The sequence below is a fragment of the Macaca mulatta genome, chromosome 6 (assembly GCF_049350105.2).
Source record: "Macaca mulatta isolate MMU2019108-1 chromosome 6, T2T-MMU8v2.0, whole genome shotgun sequence".
Classification (NCBI taxonomy): Eukaryota; Metazoa; Chordata; class Mammalia; order Primates; family Cercopithecidae; genus Macaca; species Macaca mulatta.
Window position 1 is genome coordinate 100,777,186 of NC_133411.1, and position 23,355 is coordinate 100,800,540.

The 23,355-nt window shown below is 36.9% G+C and overlaps 1 protein-coding gene across 8 annotated transcripts in view; it reads right to left on the reverse strand.

Annotated features, from left to right (window-relative positions):
• KIAA0825 overlaps positions 1–23,355 on the reverse strand; it is a 473,908-nt gene that overhangs the window by 261,967 nt on the left and 188,586 nt on the right. For all 8 annotated transcript variants that reach the window (XM_078004985.1, XM_015140426.3, XM_078004982.1 and 5 more), the window contains one exon: positions 14,014–14,193. In XM_078004985.1, coding sequence (XP_077861111.1) covers positions 14,014–14,193 — 180 coding nt within the window. The remainder of the gene's footprint in view (positions 1–14,013; positions 14,194–23,355) is intronic.

The following is a 23,355-nucleotide window of genomic DNA, read 5'->3' on the forward strand; positions in this document are numbered from 1 at the left end:
CGGTCTGATTTTCTCACTTTTTGAAAATAAGGACACTGATAAACCAGATAGGAAGTGATAGACCAGACAGTAAGTAGCAAGGCAAGGATGTATTCTCTAGTTAGCCAGTTCAAGCAGTGGTATACACAGGACTAGACGGGATGGCTTGGAGCAATCCACAATCTCTAAGTACATGCCATACCCAGCCACTCCTAATAAATGTAGCATCTAAGTCAGCAGCCAAGCTTCTGACTCCCTTTTCTACTTTTACTGCGGTAATTTATTTATTTATTTATTTATTTATTTATTTATTTGAGATAGAGTCTAGCTCTGTCAACAGGCTGGAGTTCAGTGGCAAATCTTGGCTCACTGCAACCTCTGCCTCCCGGGTTCAGGTGATTTTCCTGCCTCAGCCTCCTGAGTAGCTGGGATTACAGGCATGCGCCGCCACACCTGGCTAATTTTTGTATTTTTGGTAGAGATGGGGTTTCACCTTGTTGGCCAGATGGTCTCAATCACCTGACCTTGTGATCCCCACACCTGGGCCTCCCAAAGTGCTGGGATTACAGGTGTGAGCCACTGCGCCTGGCCTACCGCTGTATTTAAACAGTCCTCTACAAAACTGCTGGGGCGCTTTAACCTGCCCTATTCTTATCTGAGACCAGTCCTCCATCTTCTGTAATTACTCTGCAATGCCCTAGAATTAGAGAAAATTTTACATATATCTAGAATTGTCCACAGTCTATTTAGTAATATGTGAATTCCCCAGTATCTCTGGCTTTAGATCCAAATTTCTTAAAATTTTAGAATTAGAAAGCCATTAATTTTAATGACGGCATTGGCCTCCTCAGGCGTGCTTTAAAAATAGACAAGTGTGGAGAAGCACTTCCAGAATGATAGTGTGAAGACCTGGGAAAGTCTGCACCTCCATTAAAGCTATCAGAACACTGGCGAAAATTGTGAAAATCAACTTTTGAGAACTCTGGAAATTAACCACAGGCTTGCAACAATCCAAGGAGTATTTATTCAAGAAAATCAGCTGAATCTTGGTAAAAACAATGAGCTTTGTGGCATTTTAACCTGCTCTATTCCCAGCTCCCATTTCTCAGCAAGTTCTACTTGAACTACTATGGCCTTGAAAACGAGCAGCCTTGAAGCCATGGTAGTTATAAAAGCCTAGCAGCCACTGGAAGAGGCAGAATGTGTTTTGACCTATCCACAATGTCCCAGTCTCCCAGATTGTCACTATTTGTCTTGTCCGGAATCTCCCTGGAAGAGCGCCGTCCACAATGCATATCCTTATTCAAACTAACTCAGTGACTGAAAATGTCCTATCCCCAGGATATTTCATCAAAACAGTCAGCAGCAATGGTTTAACTCTGTGGCTGCCTGAGGTAGTAATACTGGTTGTGGCAAACAAGAAACTAATAAAAAAAGGAAAAGAAAAACTGAGAAATGAAATGTACATGTATATAGTGGGGAGAAATTTTGAATATCTCTGTCACACTCCTGGGGATCAAGAAAGACACAGACATGTACAGGACTGTGCACATACCCAAGAAAGCCCTGAGAAAGCCCTAATCTCTCACCTCTGACTAATCTGGATGCTCTGTGCAAGCAGGGTGTAAAGACTAAGGAAGAGTTGCAAACTATGTGTGTGTTGGGACATGCTTTCAATTCTCTGGCAGTTTACAACAATTCTACTCCTAGGTATATATCCAAAAGATTTTTTGAACATTCACACAAAAACTTGTACACTATGTTCATACCAGCATTATTAATAACAGCCAAAAAGTGGAAACAACACAAATTCCCATCAACTGATGAATCAATAAGCAAAATGTATATTTTCATATAATGGATTATTATTCAACAATAAAAAGAAATGGAGTTCTGATGCATGCTACAACATGGATTAACCTTGAAAATATTATACTAAGTGAAAGAAACCAGACACAAAATGCACATACTGTGTGATTCCATTTATACAGAACATCCAGAAAAGGCAAACTATAGAGACAGAAAGTAGATTAGTGGTTGTCAGGAACTGGGGAGGAACTGTTAATGGGTACAGGGTTTCTTTTTGAGGTGATTAAAATGGTCTAAAATTAAATGGTGCTGATGGCTGCACAGTTCTGTAAATCTACTAAAAACCACTGAACTGTGATATGTTTACACTTTAAAAGGGTGAAATTTATGGTATATAAATTATATCTCAATACATTTGCTATAAAAATGCAATTGCCTCTAAAAGGACACACACAAACATTTGTCATTGATATCATAATATGATTTAATTAGAGCAGGGGTCAGAAGACTTTTTCTGTAAGTAGCCACATAATAAATATTTTAAGCTGTAAGACAGATGATCTTTGTTGCAACTAGTCATCTTTACTGTGGAAGCACAAAAGTATCCACAAATAATACGTAAGTAAATAAACATGGCAATTTCCAATAAAACTTTATTAAAATGGTGGGTTGGATTTGCTCCAAAGGCAATGGTTTACCAACTTCTAGTTTTAACATAAACATGGCAATTTCCAATAAAACTTTATTAAAATGGTGGGTTGGATTTGGTCCAAAGGCAATGGTTTGCCAACTTCTAGTTTGACTGGTTTAAAGGTTTTCCTTTGGTACTAGATGGGAACAGGACACCAAGAGCTTTTGATAGTAAGAAGAAAGGGAGAGATAATTTTGGAGTATAAATTCCAGCAGGGAAAAGGCAGGACTGGGTGGGATGTCCAACACAGAGTTTTTGTTTAATCAGAGTGAATCTTTTTTAAAATTTTATTTTATTTTATTTATTTTTGAGACAGAGTCTCTCTCTTGTTACTCAGGCTGGAGTGCAACAGTGCAATCTTGGCTCACTGCAACTTCTGCCTCCTGGGTTCAAGCAATTCTCCTGCCTCAGCCTCCCAAGTAGCTGGGATTACAGGCGCCCACCACCACACCCATTTTTTTTTTTTTTTTTGAGACGGAGTCTCGCTCTGTTGCCCAGGCTGGAGTGCAGTGGTGCAATCTCGGCTCACTGCAAGCTCCACCTCCCAGGTTCATGCCATTCTCCTGCCTCAGCCTCCTGAGTAGCTGGGACTACAAGCACCCGCCACCATGCCTGGCTAATTTTTTGTATTTTTAGTAGAGACAGGGTTTCACCTTGTTAGCCAGGATGGCCTCAATCCCCTGACCTCGTGATCCGCCCACCTCGGCCTCCCAAAGTGCTGGGATTACAGGTGTGAGCCACTGTGCCTGGCCACCCAGCTAATTTGTGTGTGTGTGTGTGTGTGTGTGTGTGTGTGTGTCTGTGTGTGTGTCTGTGTGTGTGTATTTTTAGTAGAGATGGGGTTTCACCATGTTGGCCAGACTGGTCTTGAACTCCTGACCTCAGGTGATCTGCCCGTCTCGGCCTCCCAAAGTGTTGGGATTACAGGCGTGAGCCACCACGCCCGGCCCAGAATGAATCTTGTGCTGGGAAAGAACTAGAGGAAGAAAAGAGGCACAAACAGGAATTCAATGTAAAACATTTTTCACCATAGAGCACTGCATTAATGTATAGAAGAAGAGAAGAATGTACACTATGAAAATACCTTAAAACTATTTTAAAAATCAATTTCTGGTGTGAATTTTTCTTGTAATTTGTTAATTTATTTTTAAAGCACAATTGCACAAAATAATTATGAATGGCTAAAATAATTTGGTTACTTAGCATAGCAAATATCATATAACATGTTCAATTGTTCCTGAAAGTAGCTATATAGCAAATAAGTTATTCTCAAATGAACTAGATTCATGGTATGAATGTATTAGTGGCCAAGGAAATGATATTATGAATTAAGTGAAAAATAGTACACTGAGAGTCCTTCATTTTTAGGGATGTTATTTAGGAAATCAGTGTTTTCAGTCAATAGTCAGCTGATAAAGCCAGTTCCAAATATTTTATTATGTGTCTAGTGGGCTTGCTACCTGAGATAATCATAACTTATTTTTAAAAATGATTATAACTTTGAAGAAGAACTTTTATTTTAGTCATGATAAAATAACTGGTCCCAGACTCACCCTCCTGCTATGAAAGCTAGAAAACAGGGAAATATATGCAAAATAACTATTTTCATATATTAGACAACAGGAAACACTGTCATTGCCTTTAAAAGAAAACAAATTAAAGTCTGAATGTACTTTCAGGATCCCAGTTCAAGGAGCAGAAAGTCAAGCAAACCATTAAAGTCTCACTGAGATGAAGAGACACAGGAGGATGAGGCAGCTGGAATTTTCTGAGAAAAGTACCAAAGGGATGGATCTACATAGGGAAAGAGCTCCAGAAATATGCATAAGGTTCCCTTCCAGTCTTACACAGAATACTAGGCTGGCAGTGGGAAGGTTGACTCCAAGAAGCCAAGCGAAAAACAACTACTGGGAAACTGTTAGGTGAACAATCCTCAGAGTTCATACAAGATTGGCAAAGTCTTGAGTTCAGACCAGAGTGGCAAGATGTCACTGCATATCTGACACTCAAAGGACACCCAAAAAGAAAATGTTTTAGCAAATGGGCTAAACCAGGCCTAGAATAAAGACTACTTTAGATCTGCCCTAATAAACCTTGAAAACAACTAACTCTCAAGATGATCAAGGTGATACACAAGTAACACAATACAACAAAATCTGTAATAGAAGAAAACAAAATCTAGAGACTCAACAACATAATACTGATAATGTCTGGCATTCAATAAAAAATTACCAGGCATGGAAAAAAATATGATCCATAATCAAGAGAAGACTAAGTCAATAGAAATATATCCATAAATGAAAGAGATGATGGAATGAGCAAACAAGGTTTTAAAACAGACATCATGTATGTATAAGAATATTTAAATGAGAAGGTGTATACAAAATATAAAAAGAAACTGTATAGACTTGCTAGAAGTTGAAGAAACCTGGAATAAAAATTCACCATATAGTCTTAATAGTACTTCAGACACTGCAGAAAAAAAAAAAAAAAAAATCACCGAACTTGAAGATACAATAAAAAGTAACCAAACAAAAGAACAGAGACAAAGAAGGTTAAAAAACAAAAATAATACAAAAAAACAAGGAAGAAGAATACAGCATCAGTGACCTGTGGGGCAATGCCAAGAGGTGTAACATACACGAAATGGAGTCCCAGAAAAAGTGGGAGGGAGTGAAGTGGGGCTGGCAAAAGACAAAATGTTCCAAGAAAGAATGGCTGAAAAGTTTTCAAATTGGATAAAAATCAAACATCTCAGGTTCAGGCAGCTCAGTAAACCCTAGGCAGAAAAAATACAAAGAAAAGAAAAACAAGGCACATCATAATTAAATTGCTGAAAAGCAGTGACAAAGAGAAAAGTCCTTATCAACTATAAAAGAAGACATATTACGTAAAAGGAAACAGATACTGCAAATATTTCCACTGATTTATTGTCAGAAATAATGCAAGCCAGAAGATAATAAGATGAACACCTTTACAGTGCTAAAGGAAAAATGAAAAAGAACAACAACAAAAAAAATCTGAACCTAGAATTCCATATCTACTGAAAAATATTTCAAACATGAAGGCAAAATGCTTTTTGTCATGCAATCAAAAGCTAAAATAAATTAATGCCAGAAGATTTGTAATACAAGAAATGTTAAAGGAAGTACTTCAGGTAGAACGAAAATGATACCTATTGGAAACTCTGATCTACACAAAGAAAGGTATGGAAATGATAAATATGTGGACAAATATAAAATACTTTTTCCCATTTTTAATTTCTTTAAAATATAATATTTGGAGCAAAAATAAAACAATAAATTGTAGGGTTTATAATATTTGTAGAAATAAAATGTACAACAACAATAGAATAACGGATAGGGAGGAAGTAAATGGAAATATAGCATTATAATGTTCTTATATTAGATGCAAAGTAGTATAATGTTATTAAAAAGTAAACTCTGATGGGTTAAAGATACATATTGTAAACCCTGTAGCAATTACTAAAGTAAATAAAGAAGCCATTAGAAAAGGTAACACGGAATACTGACAAATACTCAACTAATCCAAACGAGGGCCAAAATAGAGGGAAAATGAAGATTAGATAGAACAACAAATAGAAAGCAAGCAACAATATAAACCTATAGTGCCAAGTATCAAAATAGAGAGTCCAGAAATAGATGCATCTGTTTGATGACTTGGTCAATTTATTTCTGACAAAAGCATTGAAGTAATCCAATTTATAAAGAATAGCCTTTCTAAAAAACGGTTCTGGAAAAATTATATTGTCATATGGAAAAATAAGAACCTCAACACTTATCTCACTATACACAAAAATCCATCATAGAACTAAACATAACTAAAACTATAAAATTGCCAAAAGAAATCATAGGAGAAATATTAGTAAAATTTAGACAATCCAATTGTTCTTAGGACACAAAAAGCACTATGATTAAAATAACTGATAAAGTGGGCCAGGCGCGGTGGCTTACTCCTGTAATCCCAGCACTTTGGGAGGCTGAGCAGGCAGATCATGAATTCAGGAGTTCAAGACCAGCCTGGCCAACATAGTGAAACCCTGTCTCTACTAAAAATACAAAAATTAGCCAGGCGTGGTGGCGCGCGCCTGTAGTCCCAGCTACTTGGGAGGCTGAGGCAGTAGAATCACTTGAACCTGGGAGGTGGAGGCTGCAGCAAGCCGAGATCGCCCTACTGCACACCCAGCCCAGGCAGCAGTGTGAGACTTCATCTCAAAAAAAAACAAAAAACAAAAAACAAAAAAAAACCAATAAACTGGACTCATCAGAATTATAAACCTCACTCCATCAAAAGACCTTGTTAACAAAATGAAAAAGTAAGCCATAGACAGGGAGGAAATTTTATCAATATATGTATAAAACAAAGAATTTATGTGCAACATATATATAAAGAACCCTTTACAACTCAGTAAGACAACCAATTAATAAATTGGACAAAAGTTTTGAATAGGTATTTTACAAAATAATATTTTCAAATGGTCACTAAGAACATGAAGAGGTGTTCAATGTCATTATTCATGAAGGAAATGTAAATTGAAGCTTCATGAGGTAATACTACCTACGCCTTAGAATAACCAAAATCAAAAAGACAATCTCAAGTGTTGACAAGAATATGGAGCAAACAAAATTTTCATACGTTATTGGCCAAAATGTAAAAAGATATGACTACTTTGTGAAACAGTTTAGTATTTTTTTTTTCTTTCTTTCTTTTTTTTTTTTTTTGAGATGGAGTCTCACTCTGTTGCCAGGCTGGAATGCAGTGGCGCAATCTTGGCTCACTGCAACCTCCACCTCCTGGGTTCAAGTGCTTCTCATGCCTCAGGCTCCCGAGTAGCTGGGATTACAGGCACGCACCACCACAGACAGCTAATTTTTGTATTTTTAGTAGAGACGGGGTTTCACCACGTTGGCCAGGATGGTCTCGATTTCCTGACCTGGTGATCCACCCACCTCGGCCTCCCAAAGTGCTGGGATTACAGGTGTGAGTCACCACACCTGGCCAGTAGTTTCTTTGAAGTTAAAAATGTACTTATCACATCACCTAGCATTTCCACTTCTAAGTACTTACTGAAGAGAAATGAAAGCATACATAGCTGACCCTTGAACAACATGGGTTTGAACTGCACAGGTTGACTTACATGCAGACTTTTTTCAATCAAATGCGGATTGAAAATACAATATTTGCAGGATGCAAAACCTGCATATACGCAGGTTCTGTCGGGCTGACTGCAGGACTTGAGTATATGTTGAGTATATGGATTTTTTTTTTTGAGACAAAATTTCGCTCTTGTTGCCCAGGCTGGAGTACAATGGCATCTCAGCTCACTGCAAACTCTGCCTCTCAGGTTCAAGTGATTCTCCTGCCTCAGCCTCCTGAGTAGCTGGGATTACAGGCACATGCCACCAAGCCCAACTAATTTTGTATTTTTAGTAGAAACAGGGTTTCTCCATGTTGGTCAGGCTGGTCTCAAACTCTTGACCTCAGATGATCCACCCACCTCGGCCTCCCAAAGTGCTGGTATTACAGGCATGAGCCACCACACTTGGCTGAGTATATGGATTTTTTAATAAGGGGAATGGTTCCTGGAATAAATTCCTCACATATACTGAGGGATATCTGTAGTCACACAAAGACATACAGTAGTATTCATAGCAGCTTTATTCATCGTAGCCAAAAACTAGAAATAATCAAAATGTCCATCCAACTGGCAAGTGGATTAAAAAAGTACTACTCAGTGAAATACTGCTCAGCAATGAGCAGAAATAAACTAATGATAAAGCATAATATAAAATTCTCAAAAACATTAAGCTGAGCAAAAGAAGCTAGACACAAAAGAATACATAGATTTCTATTTATATGAGATTCTAGAATATCAAAAGTAAACTATCATGACAAAAAGCGGGTCAGTGTCTTCCTGGTGCTGAGACTTGAAAGGAGAATGGATGGCAAAGGGGGAATGAAAGAACCTTTGGAGATGACAGAAAATGTTCCATATCTTTATCGTTGTGGCTGTCACACAGATTTATACATTGGTCAAACTTACTGAACTCTTCACTTGAAATGAGTGAATTTTATTGTATTCAATCAACAAAATATTTTAAAACATTTTTTTTCTTTTTTAATTTATTTATTATTATTATACTTTAAGTTGTAGGGTACATGTGCATAACGTGCAGGTTTGTTACATATGTATACTTGTGCCATGTTGGTGTGCTGCACCCATCAACTCGTCATTTACATCAGGTATAACTCCCAATGTAATCCCTCCCCCCTCCCCCCTCCCCATGATAGGCCCCGGTGTGTGATGTTCCCCTTCCTGAGTCCAAGTGATCTCATTGTTCAGTTCCCACCTATGAGTGAGAACATGCGGTGTTTGGTTTTCTGTTCTTGTGATAGTTTGCTAAGAATGATGGTTTCGGATAGGAAGAATCAATATCGTGAAAATGGCCATACTGCCCAAGGTAATTTATAGATTCAATGCCATCCCCATCAAGCCACCAATGAGTTTCTTCACAGAAGTGGAAAAAACTGCTTTAAAGTTCATATGGAACCAAAAAGGAGCCCGCATCTCCAAGACAATCCTAAGTCAAAAGAACAAAGCTGGAGGCATCACGCTACCTGACTTCAAACTATACTACAAGGCTACAGTAACCAAAACAGCATGGTACTGGTACCAAAACAGAGATATAGACCAATGGAACAGAACAGAGTCTTCAGAAATAATACCACACATCTACAGCCATCTGATCTTTGACAAACCTGAGAGAAACAAGAAATGGGGAAAGGATTCCCTATTTAATAAATGGTGCTGGGAAAATTGGCTAGCCATAAGTAGAAAGCTGAAACTGGATCCTTTCCTTACTCCTTATATGAAAATTAATTCAAGATGGATTAGAGACTTAAATGTTAGACCTAATACCATAAAAATCCTAGAGGAAAACCTAGGTAGTACCATTCAGGACATAGGCATGGGCAAAGACTTCATGTCTAAAACACCAAAAGCAACAGCAGCAAAAGCCAAAATTGACAAATGGGATCTAATTAAACTAAAGAGCTTCTGCACAGCAAAAGAAACTACCATCAGAGTGAACAGGCAACCTACAGAATGGGAGAAAATTTTTGCAATCTACTCATCTGACAAAGGGCTAATATCCAGAAGCTACAAAGAACTCAAACAAATTTACAAGAAAAAAACAAACAACCCCATCAAAAAGTGGGCAAAGGATATGAACAGACATTTCTCAAAAGAAGACGTTCATACAGCCAACAGGCACATGAAAAAATGCTCATCATCACTGGCCATCAGAGAAATGCAAATCAAAACCACAATGAGATACCATCTCACACCAGTTAGAATGGCGATCATTAAAAAGTCAGGAAACAACAGGTGCTGGAGAGGATGTGGAGAAATAGGAACACTTTTACACTGTTGGTGGGATTGTAAACTAGTTCAACCATTATGGAAAACAGTATGGCGATTCCTCAAGGATCTAGAACTAGATGTACCATATGACCCAGCCATCCCATTACTGGGTATATACCCAAAGGATTATAAATTATGCTGCTATAAAGACACATGCACACGTATGTTTATTGCAGCACTATTCACAATAGCAAAGACTTGGAATCAACCCAAATGTCCATCAGTGACAGACTGGATTAAGAAAATGTGGCACATATATACCATGGAATACTATGCAGCCATAAAAAAGGATGAGTTTATGTCCTTTGTAGGGACATGGATGCAGCTGGAAACCATCATTCTTAGCAAACTATCACAAGAACAGAAAACCAAACACCGCATGTTCTCACTCATAGGTGGGAACTGAACAATGAGATCACTTGGACTCAGGAAGGGGAACATCACACACCGGGGCCTGTCATGGGGAGGGGGGAGGGGGGAGGGATTGCATTGGGAGTTATACCTGATGTAAATGACGAGTTGATGGGTGCAGCACACCAACATGGCACAAGTATACATATGTAACAAACCTGCATGTTATGCACATGTACCCTACAACTTAAAGTATAATAATAATAAATAAATTAAAATAAATAAATAAATAAAATAAAAAAAAAAAAAGAATGATGGTTTCCAGCTGCATAAGGTGAATTGCAAACAAACTGAATGGTGACAAAAGGATGAGAATAAATGGTTAGTTACAACATAGAACAAAGACAGCCTTTCAATATGTGAAAGCTTACATTTAAAATCTACCTATACTATGCTGCAGGTGTTTATGTAGGTAATAGAGACAATCACTGTGTCTGATAGGAAGGTAAGGCACTGTATATTAATTTTGGCAACAAGAAGGCAATATAGCATATATATACTCTCTAAACAACTCTTCTTAAAGGTCTTTATGAGGTTGAGGAGGAGTAGAAAACCAAAGTGGAAACTTTGGATCTTAACCTTTAATTGAGAAATTTTGCTAGGTTATTGAAAGTTTTTTTTCCCAAAGGTTGTGAGAAAGTGAAGAAAACTGATTCGGAAAACGAAAGTAAGCCCAATGCCATATCAAGGAGCCAAGTGAACAATACTTGTTGAATATATTACTATCATATTAGACGGGCATTTTTGACAGTATTTGCCTCATTTACAAGCCTGTTCTGACATTGTTTTAAAAACCAGTTGAGGTAATGTATGCTTTGATATTTGCATTTGTCTAACTGAATAATGCTTGATCTACTTTGAAGACACAGGTGTCCAATGATTGTTAGCAAATCTATTTATTATAGAGTGCATTGGCCCTAGAAACACCCACATTAGGTCTCTGACTTAATTATTTTTTGTGTTTATAGGTTTTGTAGTAATCTTAAGTGGGTATATTCCTTCTTGTCGTCCCTCCCTAGCTTATGTCCAGTCTAAGGAGTTATGTGTTAGATGGAATTCTAAGTATAAAATCAGATTGTATAATTCATTACTGAATTCATATGTTCATAAAAGTAGTGTCTCAAAAACTTTAGTCCAGTAGAAAAAAATGAGAAATAACATGGCCTAGGACAGGGTCCCCAACCCCCAGACTGCAGACCAGTACTGGGTTGTGACCTGTTAGGAACCGGGCCACACAGCAGGGGGTGAGCAGCAGGTGGGTGAGCATTGCTGCTTGAGCTTCGCCTCCTGACAAATCAGAAGTGTGTTAGATTCTCATAGGAGTACAAATCCTATTGTGAACTGCGCATGCGAGGGATCTAGGTTGGTTGCTCCTTATGAGAATCTAACCAATGCCTGATGATCTGAGGTGGAACAGTTTCATCCTGAAACCATCCCCCTCCTGGTGGAAAAATTGTCTTCCACAAAACCGGTCCCTGGTGCCAAAACGGTTGGGGACTGCTGGCTTAGGAGAGAGGAGATCTGGTTTCTTGTGCTAAGTCTGTCCAACTTAATTGGTGGACAGTCTTAGGCAATTCTCTTAATATTTCTGCTTTTTGTTTATTTAACAATAAGATGAAGATACTGACCACTTCATCTTTGTCGTTTTACCCTAAAATGATAAGACGGTGATGTTTTATGGGTAAACTATGCTGAAATCATAGACAGTGATTTAGTATGAGGAAACTACAGCAGTGAAGTTTTAAAATAACGTACTTTAGTTAATCTGAGTAGATTAATTATATTTACTGAAGAATAGATCTATTAGTAATAAAATGTAAATATTGTGGGATTATGATTACATGTCTTAGCTGTATTTCTTGTAAACATGTTATGTTTTCAAATTAAACAAAAGTCATAGTAAAAGGCTTAATTTTGTTATGAATTAGTACCTTCTATTATCTTACTAGGGTTTTTAAAATAACCACGATTGCTAACAGAAGAAAAAAAAAGACCTTTTCAAAGACTTAAATGGGAGAGAAAAGAGAAAAGTTCAGACCCTCATGACCACTGCAGGTATCAGGTTTGAGAATATTTAATGTTTATGGAGCAACAACTTGTACAAAGGGTGAGGGAGTTTCACCCATTTGAAGTTCTGCCGCTTTGAGCTTTCACACATAATTCAGGCTCTATGAATATGTACAACGTCTGTTTCCTGAGACTTGTCTGACCATGTGGGGGAGGGTTTGCTCAATATGTAGATGGAGAGATGTCAAATTAGGAGCAAGAAACAGTTTTATTTTCCGCTAGCAGCACCAGAAATCCATTTATATCTTCTAGGTCATTTTCAGTATAGTTTTGTGCTGAGTGTCAAAGATGGTTCAGGAACCTAATAGTTGAAGGATAAATAGTGGTTGAAGCATGAGGGTCACCGATTCTTTATAATCTTGTGAGAAAATCCAGCTCTTACTTCCCCAGAAACAACTAAAAACAGTAGAGGGTGGCAGAACTTTCAAGGTCGTTTTTCTTTCAATTCAGTAAAGACTACGTCAGAAACACAACAAGCTTCTAATTCAGCCTTTTTACCTAGAAATATGCCCTTCCTTTGAGGAAGCAAGAAGCAGTAAGGGAATGCATGGCAACTAGGAGATAACATTTTAAAAGGAGATCATTATTACAGAAACTTTAAATGACAGATTTGGATTTTGGAAATCATAACATAAAGTTATCTATTACTATTTTATAGGGATAATGACCAAGAGAAGATGAAACATAATGACTTTAAAACAGCTAGAATGATATTCAAGTAATATCTGGAGGATAGTCAAAAAGTCTGGGAGGAGTGAAACCGTGATTATGAACTAGTTAGATATTTTATATGAAGCCTAGGAAATATTTTACGAAAATTCAGGTTCCAAAGCAGGATAAAAGAAAGTTTATAGGTTGAAAACTAAATGTAAATGATAAAAATCACTATTTGAATAGCAGGATAATAATAAAAATCATTGTCTAAGTTTTCATCCTTTGTTTTCCCAAGATATTAAATATGAAAATTTAGAGGAAGAATATTAAGGATAAGACAATGTGAGATTTTTACACTGGCCAGAGGGTGGGGCAACCCATCAAAACCTTCTGTTCAAACATACAACCTGCACTGCCTTTATTATTCTCTGTAGCTGAAGGAAGAAGAACAATACAGATGGGAAAAATATATTCTCTCCAAAGGAATCACAGGATATGCTTGCCTTGTAGAGAGGCGCACTGTGGTCATAATAATAAATGCCTTATACATCTGAAGAAAATTGACCAATAGTATTGTCCATTAATTTGCTGAATAAATACACCCAAGAATCACAAAATACTTTTCACATCTTACTAATATCTTATATGCTCAATAGCAAAACATAATCTGTGATAAATATTAAAATAAATTTTTATGACAGAACATTCCCTAATTAATAAAATAAGAAAATCTTTTCCCTTCAACCTCCCTTGCATCTTGTCCCAAAGTATATGAAATTTTACGGGAACTAATAATTAATGATTCCCAACAGAAGGCTTTATACTGAAAAAATGTAAGGTAAACTTTCACAAACAACAGATTCAGCAAAATCAATATCAATACAACTTCTAAACATCTCTAAAGGTACATTTAAGTATCTATAGAACTTTTCTTTTAAAAATAGTAAATGTCTCATACCTGGGATGTTATATAAAAAGTCCCATAATTGCTCTTCTTCCATGTAGCTCACAAAAACATTTGCAAATGTTTGTGGAGAAAAACTGCAATGGTACAATATTTTAAAGATGGCTTCCACCAAGCTGGGTCCTTGGTTCAGGTTATTTTCTGTGTCAGAAACTTGTTCTTGAAAGGTACGTTCTTGAAAGGAATCAAAATGATTTAGTAAGGTATCAGTGAATATGATGAAACTCTTATTACGTACACTAGCATAATGCTGTGGAAATGGTTTTTAATAATATTTACATAATCAGAGAATTACCACATTATTTCAAATCAATGGTCCATCCAACTCAATGTTGTTTCTGAGATATTCATGGATATTTATGGAAAAACAAACAAACAAAAACAACAACCAAAAAAACCTGTGAGAAAGACCACAATGACACCACTTCAAGGTCAACGCTAGTTTCCCTGTATGTCATAATTCTTCTTTCTCTTAAGGAAACTTTTTTGTTTCTTTTTCTAATTTAAGAATAATAGACATTCATTCTAAAAAAATTGTTTTAATCTAGACAACTAGGAACACTAACATTGTACCATGGGAAAATTCACATTTGTAGTTTTTCCAGAATTATGCTATCAGTTCTACAAACAAATTTATGAGTGTTTCTTAAATCCACAGACCTTGTCATATCAGACTGAAGAGTTTTATCAATTCGTTCCTCAATAAGACTATATAAAGAATTCAACAAAAATTGGGCCATTTTAATTGTCCTTTTCAACCCTCCTTTGGCTCCATAACGGCCTTCTCAAAGATCAGTAATCATAAGTTTCTGTACTATTCCATTCATAGTTTGGATGGAAAGGTGAAATAATATTTTGTTTTCTATGGATAATAAGCATGAGATATGTACTATTATAATAAACAACATATTTATTGGGTTAAAGGTAACAAATTATATTTTAGTCTTATATTTTAACTATATTGCATAAATGTAATCTAAAGTATTTCAGAACAAATAGATATCTTTATTCTTGCTCATTTGGAATATCATTACTTTTATGTTTCCTCTTGAAATTTTTTTTCTGTGATTTGATTTTGATGATCTAAAGGAGCTCACTGTTCTCTTCAAACTGAGAAATAACATCATAGACTTTATGTGGAGAACATTATTGGTTTTGCTTCCTAATACCCATTTTCTTTCTTTTCAAAACAAGTTAGTTTTCCTTTAGCGAGATATCCCTGCTCCTATCTGTGTGCCTCACCCCTCCATCCTCCCAACCCTAACCCCCACCCCCCACAAACACTTAGATTATTTGGTTCAGGTGAAACCAACTCTATCATCTGGAGTGGGCATGTAACTGAGCCCTGGCCAGTCAGACCATAATCCCTCACACCAACAGTGACTGGTTCAGGAATGGGCAGGTATCCAATGAGAACCTTCTTTAGGATTTTTGCTAGAATTGTTGGCAAAGCAGTGTTTCAGTTGAAAGTTGCTGAAAACCATTTTGGGGAGAACTTGACTAAGAATGAATCTGACATAGTAACAAGCAGAACTAGGAAAAGGAGAGAAGATTCCTAATGAGATGACACTGTTTGAGGACCTGGATCCAGCAATGCCTACATATTTATGCTTGCTGAGCTGACAAATTCAGCCCTCCTACCCACTTTTATTTTCTTTTGAGATAGGGTCTCACACTGTCTCCCAGGTTGGAATTCAGTGGCATGATTTTTAGCTCATTGCAGCCCCAAACTCCTGGACTCAAGTGATTCTCCACCATCAGCTTCCCAAGTAGGTCTAAGGTGTGCATCACCACACCCAGCTAATTCTTTTTTGTTTTTTTTGGTAGAGATGGGGTCTTGCTCTGTTGCTCAGTCTGGTCTCAAACTCCTGGCCTCAAGTGATCCTTCTACCTCAGCCTCCCAAGTGCTGGAATTACAGGCCTGAGTTGTCGCACCCAGCCAATTTTCCCTCTTTTGATTAAACCAGGCTAATTTGGATTTCTGTTACTTGCAGTCTAAATGGTCTCGACTTTGTCCCCAAGCATAAAATGCAAAATGGCAAATATTCCTAATCCAGGCTTTCATAATTTAATATTTTATCCAAATAGTCTCTGCAGTTCCCTCTTCTTTCCGCTCCCTCCTATTCATCTTACATAAAATTACCCATTATCCTCATGTCATTCCTTGCTTTAACCTTCCCCTTCCCCTACTGTTAAAAATTCCTTATCCTGATTGAGGATCAAGAGTTCCACAATCCTTTCCCAAATTATGTTCCAACCCCCAAACATCTGTTCTACCCAGGAGAGTTTATTTGCTTGTAAACGTGCCCTCCCATCTCCTTTTCTTTTTCTATGCCATTTCATCAGGCTATAATGTTCTCCTCCAATAAAATCATCATGATTTAATCAATAAGTTAATTGATTAATCAACTGCTTCCTATGTGTCATTGGGCCAGGTGCTGAGGCCATCCCCTTCCAGGGGCTCAAGGATTGTGCGTATATGTGTATATTTTGTTGGGGGGGGGGAGGAGATGACAGACAAGTAAATAATTATTACTTCAACATAAGGAAAAGGTGAGTGACCATGCATCTGAGTTTGCTGGGGCAGTCCTGGTTTAGGTCTGTTGTCCTGGTGTAATTACTAGTAGCATCCTCTTTCACTTTTAAAAGTGTCTCAATTAGGATGATAAATTGTTTGATCAACTTAAGTCTAAGTGCTTTCAGTATGAGGCACTGTGGAAATGCAGAGGATGATGCTTTAAATTTTTTCAGGGAACACAGACAAGTCACAAAGCAGACCATGTCTCAGCCAAGTCTTTAAGAAGGAGTAGAAATTTATCAGCATGACACGATCAAGGTGGAGAGTACTTTCCAGGAAGACCGAAGAATTGGTGAAACGTTGAGAAGACAAGCAGTTGCTGGCAGTGTGATGTGGCTGAAGTGAGACTGCTGTGAGGAAGATGGGAGATGAAGCTAGGCAATCAACAGAGCATGAATAATATACAGCCCTGCAAATCATGCAATGGAAATGCACATGCCAGGGTGAATATGAGGAATAGTTCTATGGAATGGGTGTTGTTTTTCCCAGTTTTACAGATGAACAAAGTAAAGTGAAGAGAAGCTAAATGACTTGTCCCAAGGTCACAAAGGTAGTAAGAATTTGTTTGTGCTGTCTGAATTACACTATAATCCCAAATTTCTCAAAGCCTGCTTTGACATTTTATTGACAATAACCATTGAATGCAAAGCACTCAGTCCAAACTATGTATATGGTATGTGGTAATGTATTGCCTTAATGCAAAATTCTTTAATTTCATATGGCCTTCTACATTTTCACATATATTGTCTTGTTACATCTCTAGTACTATTTTCTATATGACTTTCTATGGATGCACATCTTGTCTTTAGGTATCTTCCAACAGCACCTGGATCAGTGCTACATGTTTAATATTAAATTTTAGAAGGAATAAAAGAAGGAATGTTTAGTACTAAAGAAGGAAGAAATGTTTTAATACTAAAGAAGGAAGAAAAGAAGGAAGTAAGGCAGAAAAAAATAGATTGTTTTCATACTAAAACAATGTTTTAATGCTAAAGAAGGAAGAAAAGAAGGAAGGAAGGGAGAAACAAATATATCTCTTGAGTATTTTGTGATAGGTTTTGGTCCATCTAGAAATTGATATTTTGGAATGGTACATAATGACCTGCTAGTCATAACGTTCAAAGATTTTTTTCCCTAAGCCTCATCCTCCCCACACCCACTATATCCTTTCTTTTCACCTACTCCTTCGAAATCCTCCTCTCTCTTGACTTCCTTGCAGCTATACTTTCTTGGGTTCAGAGTTCCTTTTTGGCAAATCTTTTCTGGTAGCTCTTCCTCTTTTATCTGGGGTTGGCAAGTTTTTTCTATAAAGGGCCAGATACTTTATGTTTTGTCAGCCATTTGGTCTCTGTCTCAACTATTCAACTCTTCTCTTGGAGCGCAAAAGCAATTATAAACAATATGTAAATGAAGGATCAAGGCTATGTTGGACTAAAACTGTATTTACAAAAACAGGTGGTGGGAAGGGGCATTTGGTTCATGGGGGCTCCCCCAGAACAGTGGCCTTAGCTTTCTTCCAGCCTCACTGCTTTTTACCTGGCTTAGCAATTCTATTTTCCTTTGACTTGAAAGATTCTTTTTATGCAGAACTTTCCAAATTATCCATTTCTGGCTCTGACCTTTCTCTTTTATGCTCATTGCTGTGTTCCCTAGTTCTGTCTAGATCACCATATATGCTCATCTCTAGGCTCAATGCCCTAGCAGTATTTATTTCTTCTCTGAATTGTTAGATGTAATAAAATAAACATCTCTACCCCCATTCCCCTTTTCAAAATGAATTGAATGTTCATTTTTTCCCCCAATATGTCCCTTCTTCTTTGATTCTAACAGCATTAATATGGTTTAGGTTTTCTTTTCCTCTTGTTTTAATCAAAATACTTCTGAGAATATGTATTAATTTAAACTCCTCTAGCTGCCCTTTAAAGTCCTCCATAATGTTTTACATATCCAGACTTACAATTTTCTCTGATTCCCCAATATTCCAAGATAATTTCTACTTTGGGCCTCATTCATCATCTAATAAGGCTTGGAAACCTGGTGAAAGTCCACACCTTTGCCAGGCACTCATCCATAAACATTGCTCTTCCTTAGGTTTTGAACTTCTTACACTATTGGGATATTCTTCTTGTGCTCTCTTTCATTCTGATATTCCCCTGTTCCTTTCAAGATGACTCAGCAATAGTTTAATTCTTTTAACCTGCTCTTTAATTTAGTCCTGATGGGGTTTAGGATGCACTACCCCAAAATATGGCCCCTTGGCATTTGAGAAAATAGCAGAAGCAGGAAGGTTTCTTTGACCTTCTCCTGCCCTTTTCCCCTGAAACAGGCCTTCACAGAATTCTGACTTTCCTCTAAAGTAGGTCATTCCAGAGGTGCCCTCTGTATAGCTGGAAGAAAGAAACATCCCCCTCTCTGAAAACACAGGGACACAGAGAAGAATGTGGGCAATCAGACTTTGCTAAATTCCCCCCAGTTTATGGCCATTAAATTATACTCCCTTTGTCCAATCATACTTCTGCCCCACTGTCCATTCTTCATCACACCTAAATATAAAATAGAAAGGTTTCCCTGTGTCTTCAAGTCTTCCTTTCTGAAGGCTCCCATGTCATGTAAAATTGATATTAAATACATTTGTATGCTTTTTTCTTGTTAATGTCTTTTATTATAGGTGCCTCAGCCATGAACCTTGCAATGGGTGAGGAAAGGTATTCGTTTTTCTTCCCTATAGTCCCTTACCCTTTCCACAAAATATAGGTCTAACTCTCGTCTTTCTTTCCCTCTGCCTTCTGGACTAGACATTTGTTTTGTTTTTCTAATATAAAATTCTCCCAGTGTGTCTTTATGGAGTTTTCAGCAGTGAAAGACATGAATGTCAATGAGTTTTCTAGATCTGCCTAAAGTTTCCATTGTTCAAACAAATGTCATCCACTTTGCCTCCCTCAATCAATAATTTTACCTAAGATGTGTTTTCCCATTAGAGCAACATCTAACCCACACCTGGACTCTTGTATGTTCTTCCCATTAATATGAGTCACACTTCTGGTCTCACCCCACTTCTCATTTTCCCTGCACTAACAAAAGAGGAGTGACTCATCTGAGTGTTGAGTTTGGGGAAAGGAAGTAGGTATGGCTGTCTTAGCCCAGTTGGCTTTTCTCTTTTGGCGTTTGCCTAACGACAAAGGTTTGCATTCTGGCCTGGTCTTAGGTTTATTAGGGTAAGCTCTGCCACTGCAAGGAAGTCCTGTAGTTTTCAGCTCTTTTGGTGGTTTAGGGATTGATAAGTGGGGAGTTGGGGGGTTGGAGCGATAGAGAGATAAGCTTAATTCTGGAAAGCAGTATCAGCAAGCCACATATTTAAAGCAATATTCTCTGAACCAGATTTTACCAGTAAAAATCCTAGTGCTAAAGATGCTATTTTGAATTTCATTTGCCTTCTTTATCAAATGTTTTATAGATTATATAAACAAATGTCTTCTCAATAACACTGAAGGGCTCTTTTCGCTGCATGCATTATTTTAAACTCCTTTCAAGAATTTCAACTTGTTAGTGCTTCAAAAGAAGGGTGGTTTCAGGCAAGAAACTCAACCACCAACCCACCAGGAGACTATTTATTGGTACCAAAGATTTACACATACATGGTACACTAGCACTTGGCTTTCCCAGCCTGCTTAATTTTTACTTTCTACTTTCTACAAGAATGTTGTTAATGACAAGCTCCTGCTGAGACACTAAAGTGGTTTTGGCAGCAATGTTGTAGAAGAGTGTGCCATGAGCTCAAGGACTCTGAATTAACCAGGCACTAATGAGCATCCTTCACCAAAGGGAGGAGGCTGAAAGACTCATTTTCAATCCAGGTATTAGAGAGAAAGTGTAAAAATAGAAATTATAGCATGTAAAATAAGGATTCAAAACCTAAAACACCAGGCCAATAAATTAAAAAGACGTGAAGTATCACAAGAAAATTATTTCAAGGAAATACTAAATTTTGATGTCACAGCCTAGTTCACTGTGAAATTAACTAAAATAAAATGAAAATCTAAATAGAAAATTAGTTTAATAACATTGCACTTTGTTGTATAAAAGGCTAATAATATATGTAAATATAAAGACCTATCATTTATTTACAAAACTTTCAATTAATATAACTTTTTTTCACACAGATAATAAACCTGAGCAAACAGGTCTTACTAAGTTTCCCACAGTTTATTGCCATTAGATCATACTTCCTGTGTCCAATAATACTTCCGTATAACTGACCATAATAAATACAGTTTTTTTCTGTGTTTTTGGATCTTCATTTTGGAAAACTCTTGTGTCATATAAAACTTATAATATTAAATATACACATTCTTCTCATCAGCACAGGGAATATTCTCCAGGATAGACCATATGTTAGGAGACAAAACAGGTCTCAACAAACTTTTAAAAATGAAAATCATAACGGAGGAATAAAACTAGAAATCAATAACAAAAGAAACTTTTGGAAACTGTACAAATATACATAAAAATTAAACAACATGCTCCTGAATGACCACTGGGTCAAGAAAGAAATTAAAGAGAAAATTTTTTAAAATTCCTAAAACAAATGAAAATTTAAACACAACAAAACCTACAAGACACAACAAAAGCAGTGTTAAGATGTAAGTTTATAGCAATAAGTGCTTACATAAGAAAGCAGAAATATTTCAAATAAACAATTGAATGATGCACCTCCAGGAATTAGAAAAACAAGAACACACATAACCCAAAATTAGCTGAAGGAAAGAAATCATAAAGACCAGAGCAGAACGAAATGAAAAAGAGACTTTAAAAATACAAATGATAAATGAAGAAGTAATTTTTTGAAAATATAAACAAAATAAACCAAGGAAAAGATCCAAATGAACAAAATCAGAAATGAAAAAGAAGACATTACAACTGATACCACAGAAAGATAAAGAAGATAATCAGAGATTATTATGAATTGCTAAACAGCAACAAATTAGAAGACCTGGAGGAAACAGATAAATTCCTGGACACATATAACCTACCAAGATTAATTCAGGAAGAAATAGAAAACCTGAACAGACCAATAACAAGTAACGAGATGAAAGGAGCAATGCAAAGTTTCCCAACAAAGAAAAGTACAAGACCAGAAGGTTTCACTGTCAAATTCTGCCAAACTTTCAGAGAAGAACACCAGTTCTCCTCAAACTATTCTAAAAAAGTAAAAAGAAGGGAATGTTTCTATTAATGTTTCTAATTAACTCATTCTATGAGGCCAGCATTACCCTGATACCAAAACCAGACAGGAATGCAACAAAAAAAGAAAATTACAGACCAATATCCCTAATCAACATAAATGCAAAAATTGTCAATAAAATGCTAGCAAATCAAATCCAACAGCACATCAAAAAATAATACAACTGCCGGGCGCGGTGGCTCACGCCTGTAATCCCAGCACTTTGGGAGGCCGAGACGGGTGGATCACGAGGTCAGGAGATCAAGACTATCCTGGTTAACAGGGTGAAACCTTGTCTCTACTAAAATACAAAAAAAAAAAAAAATTAGCCACGCGTGGTGGCGGGCGCGTGTAGTCCCAGGTACTCAGGAGGCTGAGGCAGGAGAATGGCATGAATTCCGTCTCAAAAAAAAAAAACAAAAACAAAACAAAAAAAAATACACCTTCATCAAGTGGGATTTATCCCAGGTATGCAAGGATGGTTTAGCATACATAAATCAATAAACCTGATACATCACATCAACAGAATAAAGAAAAACCATATGATTACCTCAATAGACAAAGAAAAGGGATTTGAAAATTCAGTATCCCTTTGTGATAAAAATTCTCAACAGGCCAGGCATGGAGGCTCATGCCTATAATGCCAAAACTTTAGGAGGCAAAGGTAGGAGGATCACTTGAGGCCAGGCATTCAAGACCAGACTAGGCAACACAGCAGGACCTCAACTGTACAAAACAAAAACAAGAACACAAAACTTAGCTGAGCATACTGATGCATGCCAGTAGTCCTAGCTACATGGGAAGCTGAGTCAGGGCAATTGCTTGAGCCCAGGAGTTTGAGGTTACAGTGAACTATGTGGCAATGCACTCCAGACTGGATGAGACAGTGAGACCCAATCTCTAAATTTTTTTTTAAAAAACTCAACAAACTAGGCATAGAAGGAATGTACCTCAACATAATAAAAGCCATATATGACAAACTTATAGCTAATATTATACTAAAAGGGGAAAAGTTGAAAGTCTTTCCTCTAAGAATTGTAACAAGACAAGGATGCTCACTTTCACCACTCTTATTCAACACAGTACTGGATGGAAGTTCTAGCCAGAGCAAACAGGCAAGAAAAAGACATAAAAGGCAGCCAAATTGGAAAAGAGGAAGTCAAATTGTCCTTTCCTGATGAGATGATCTTATATCTAGAAAAAACTAAAGACTCCAACAAAAAACTCTTAGATATGATTAATAAATTCAGTAGAACTACAAAACACAAAATCAATGTACATAAATTAGTAGCATTTCTGTACATCAATAACGAATTAGTTGAGAAAGAAATCAAAAAGGAAATCCTTTTTATAATAACTACAAAAAATACCTAGGAATAAAATTAACCAAGGAGGTGAAACACCTCTACAAGAAGAACTACAAAATACTGATGAAAGGAATTGAAGAGGACACAAAAAGAATGAAAAAAAAACCTATGCTTATGAGTCAGAATAAGTAATATTGTCAAAATGACCATACTGCCCAAAGCAATCTATA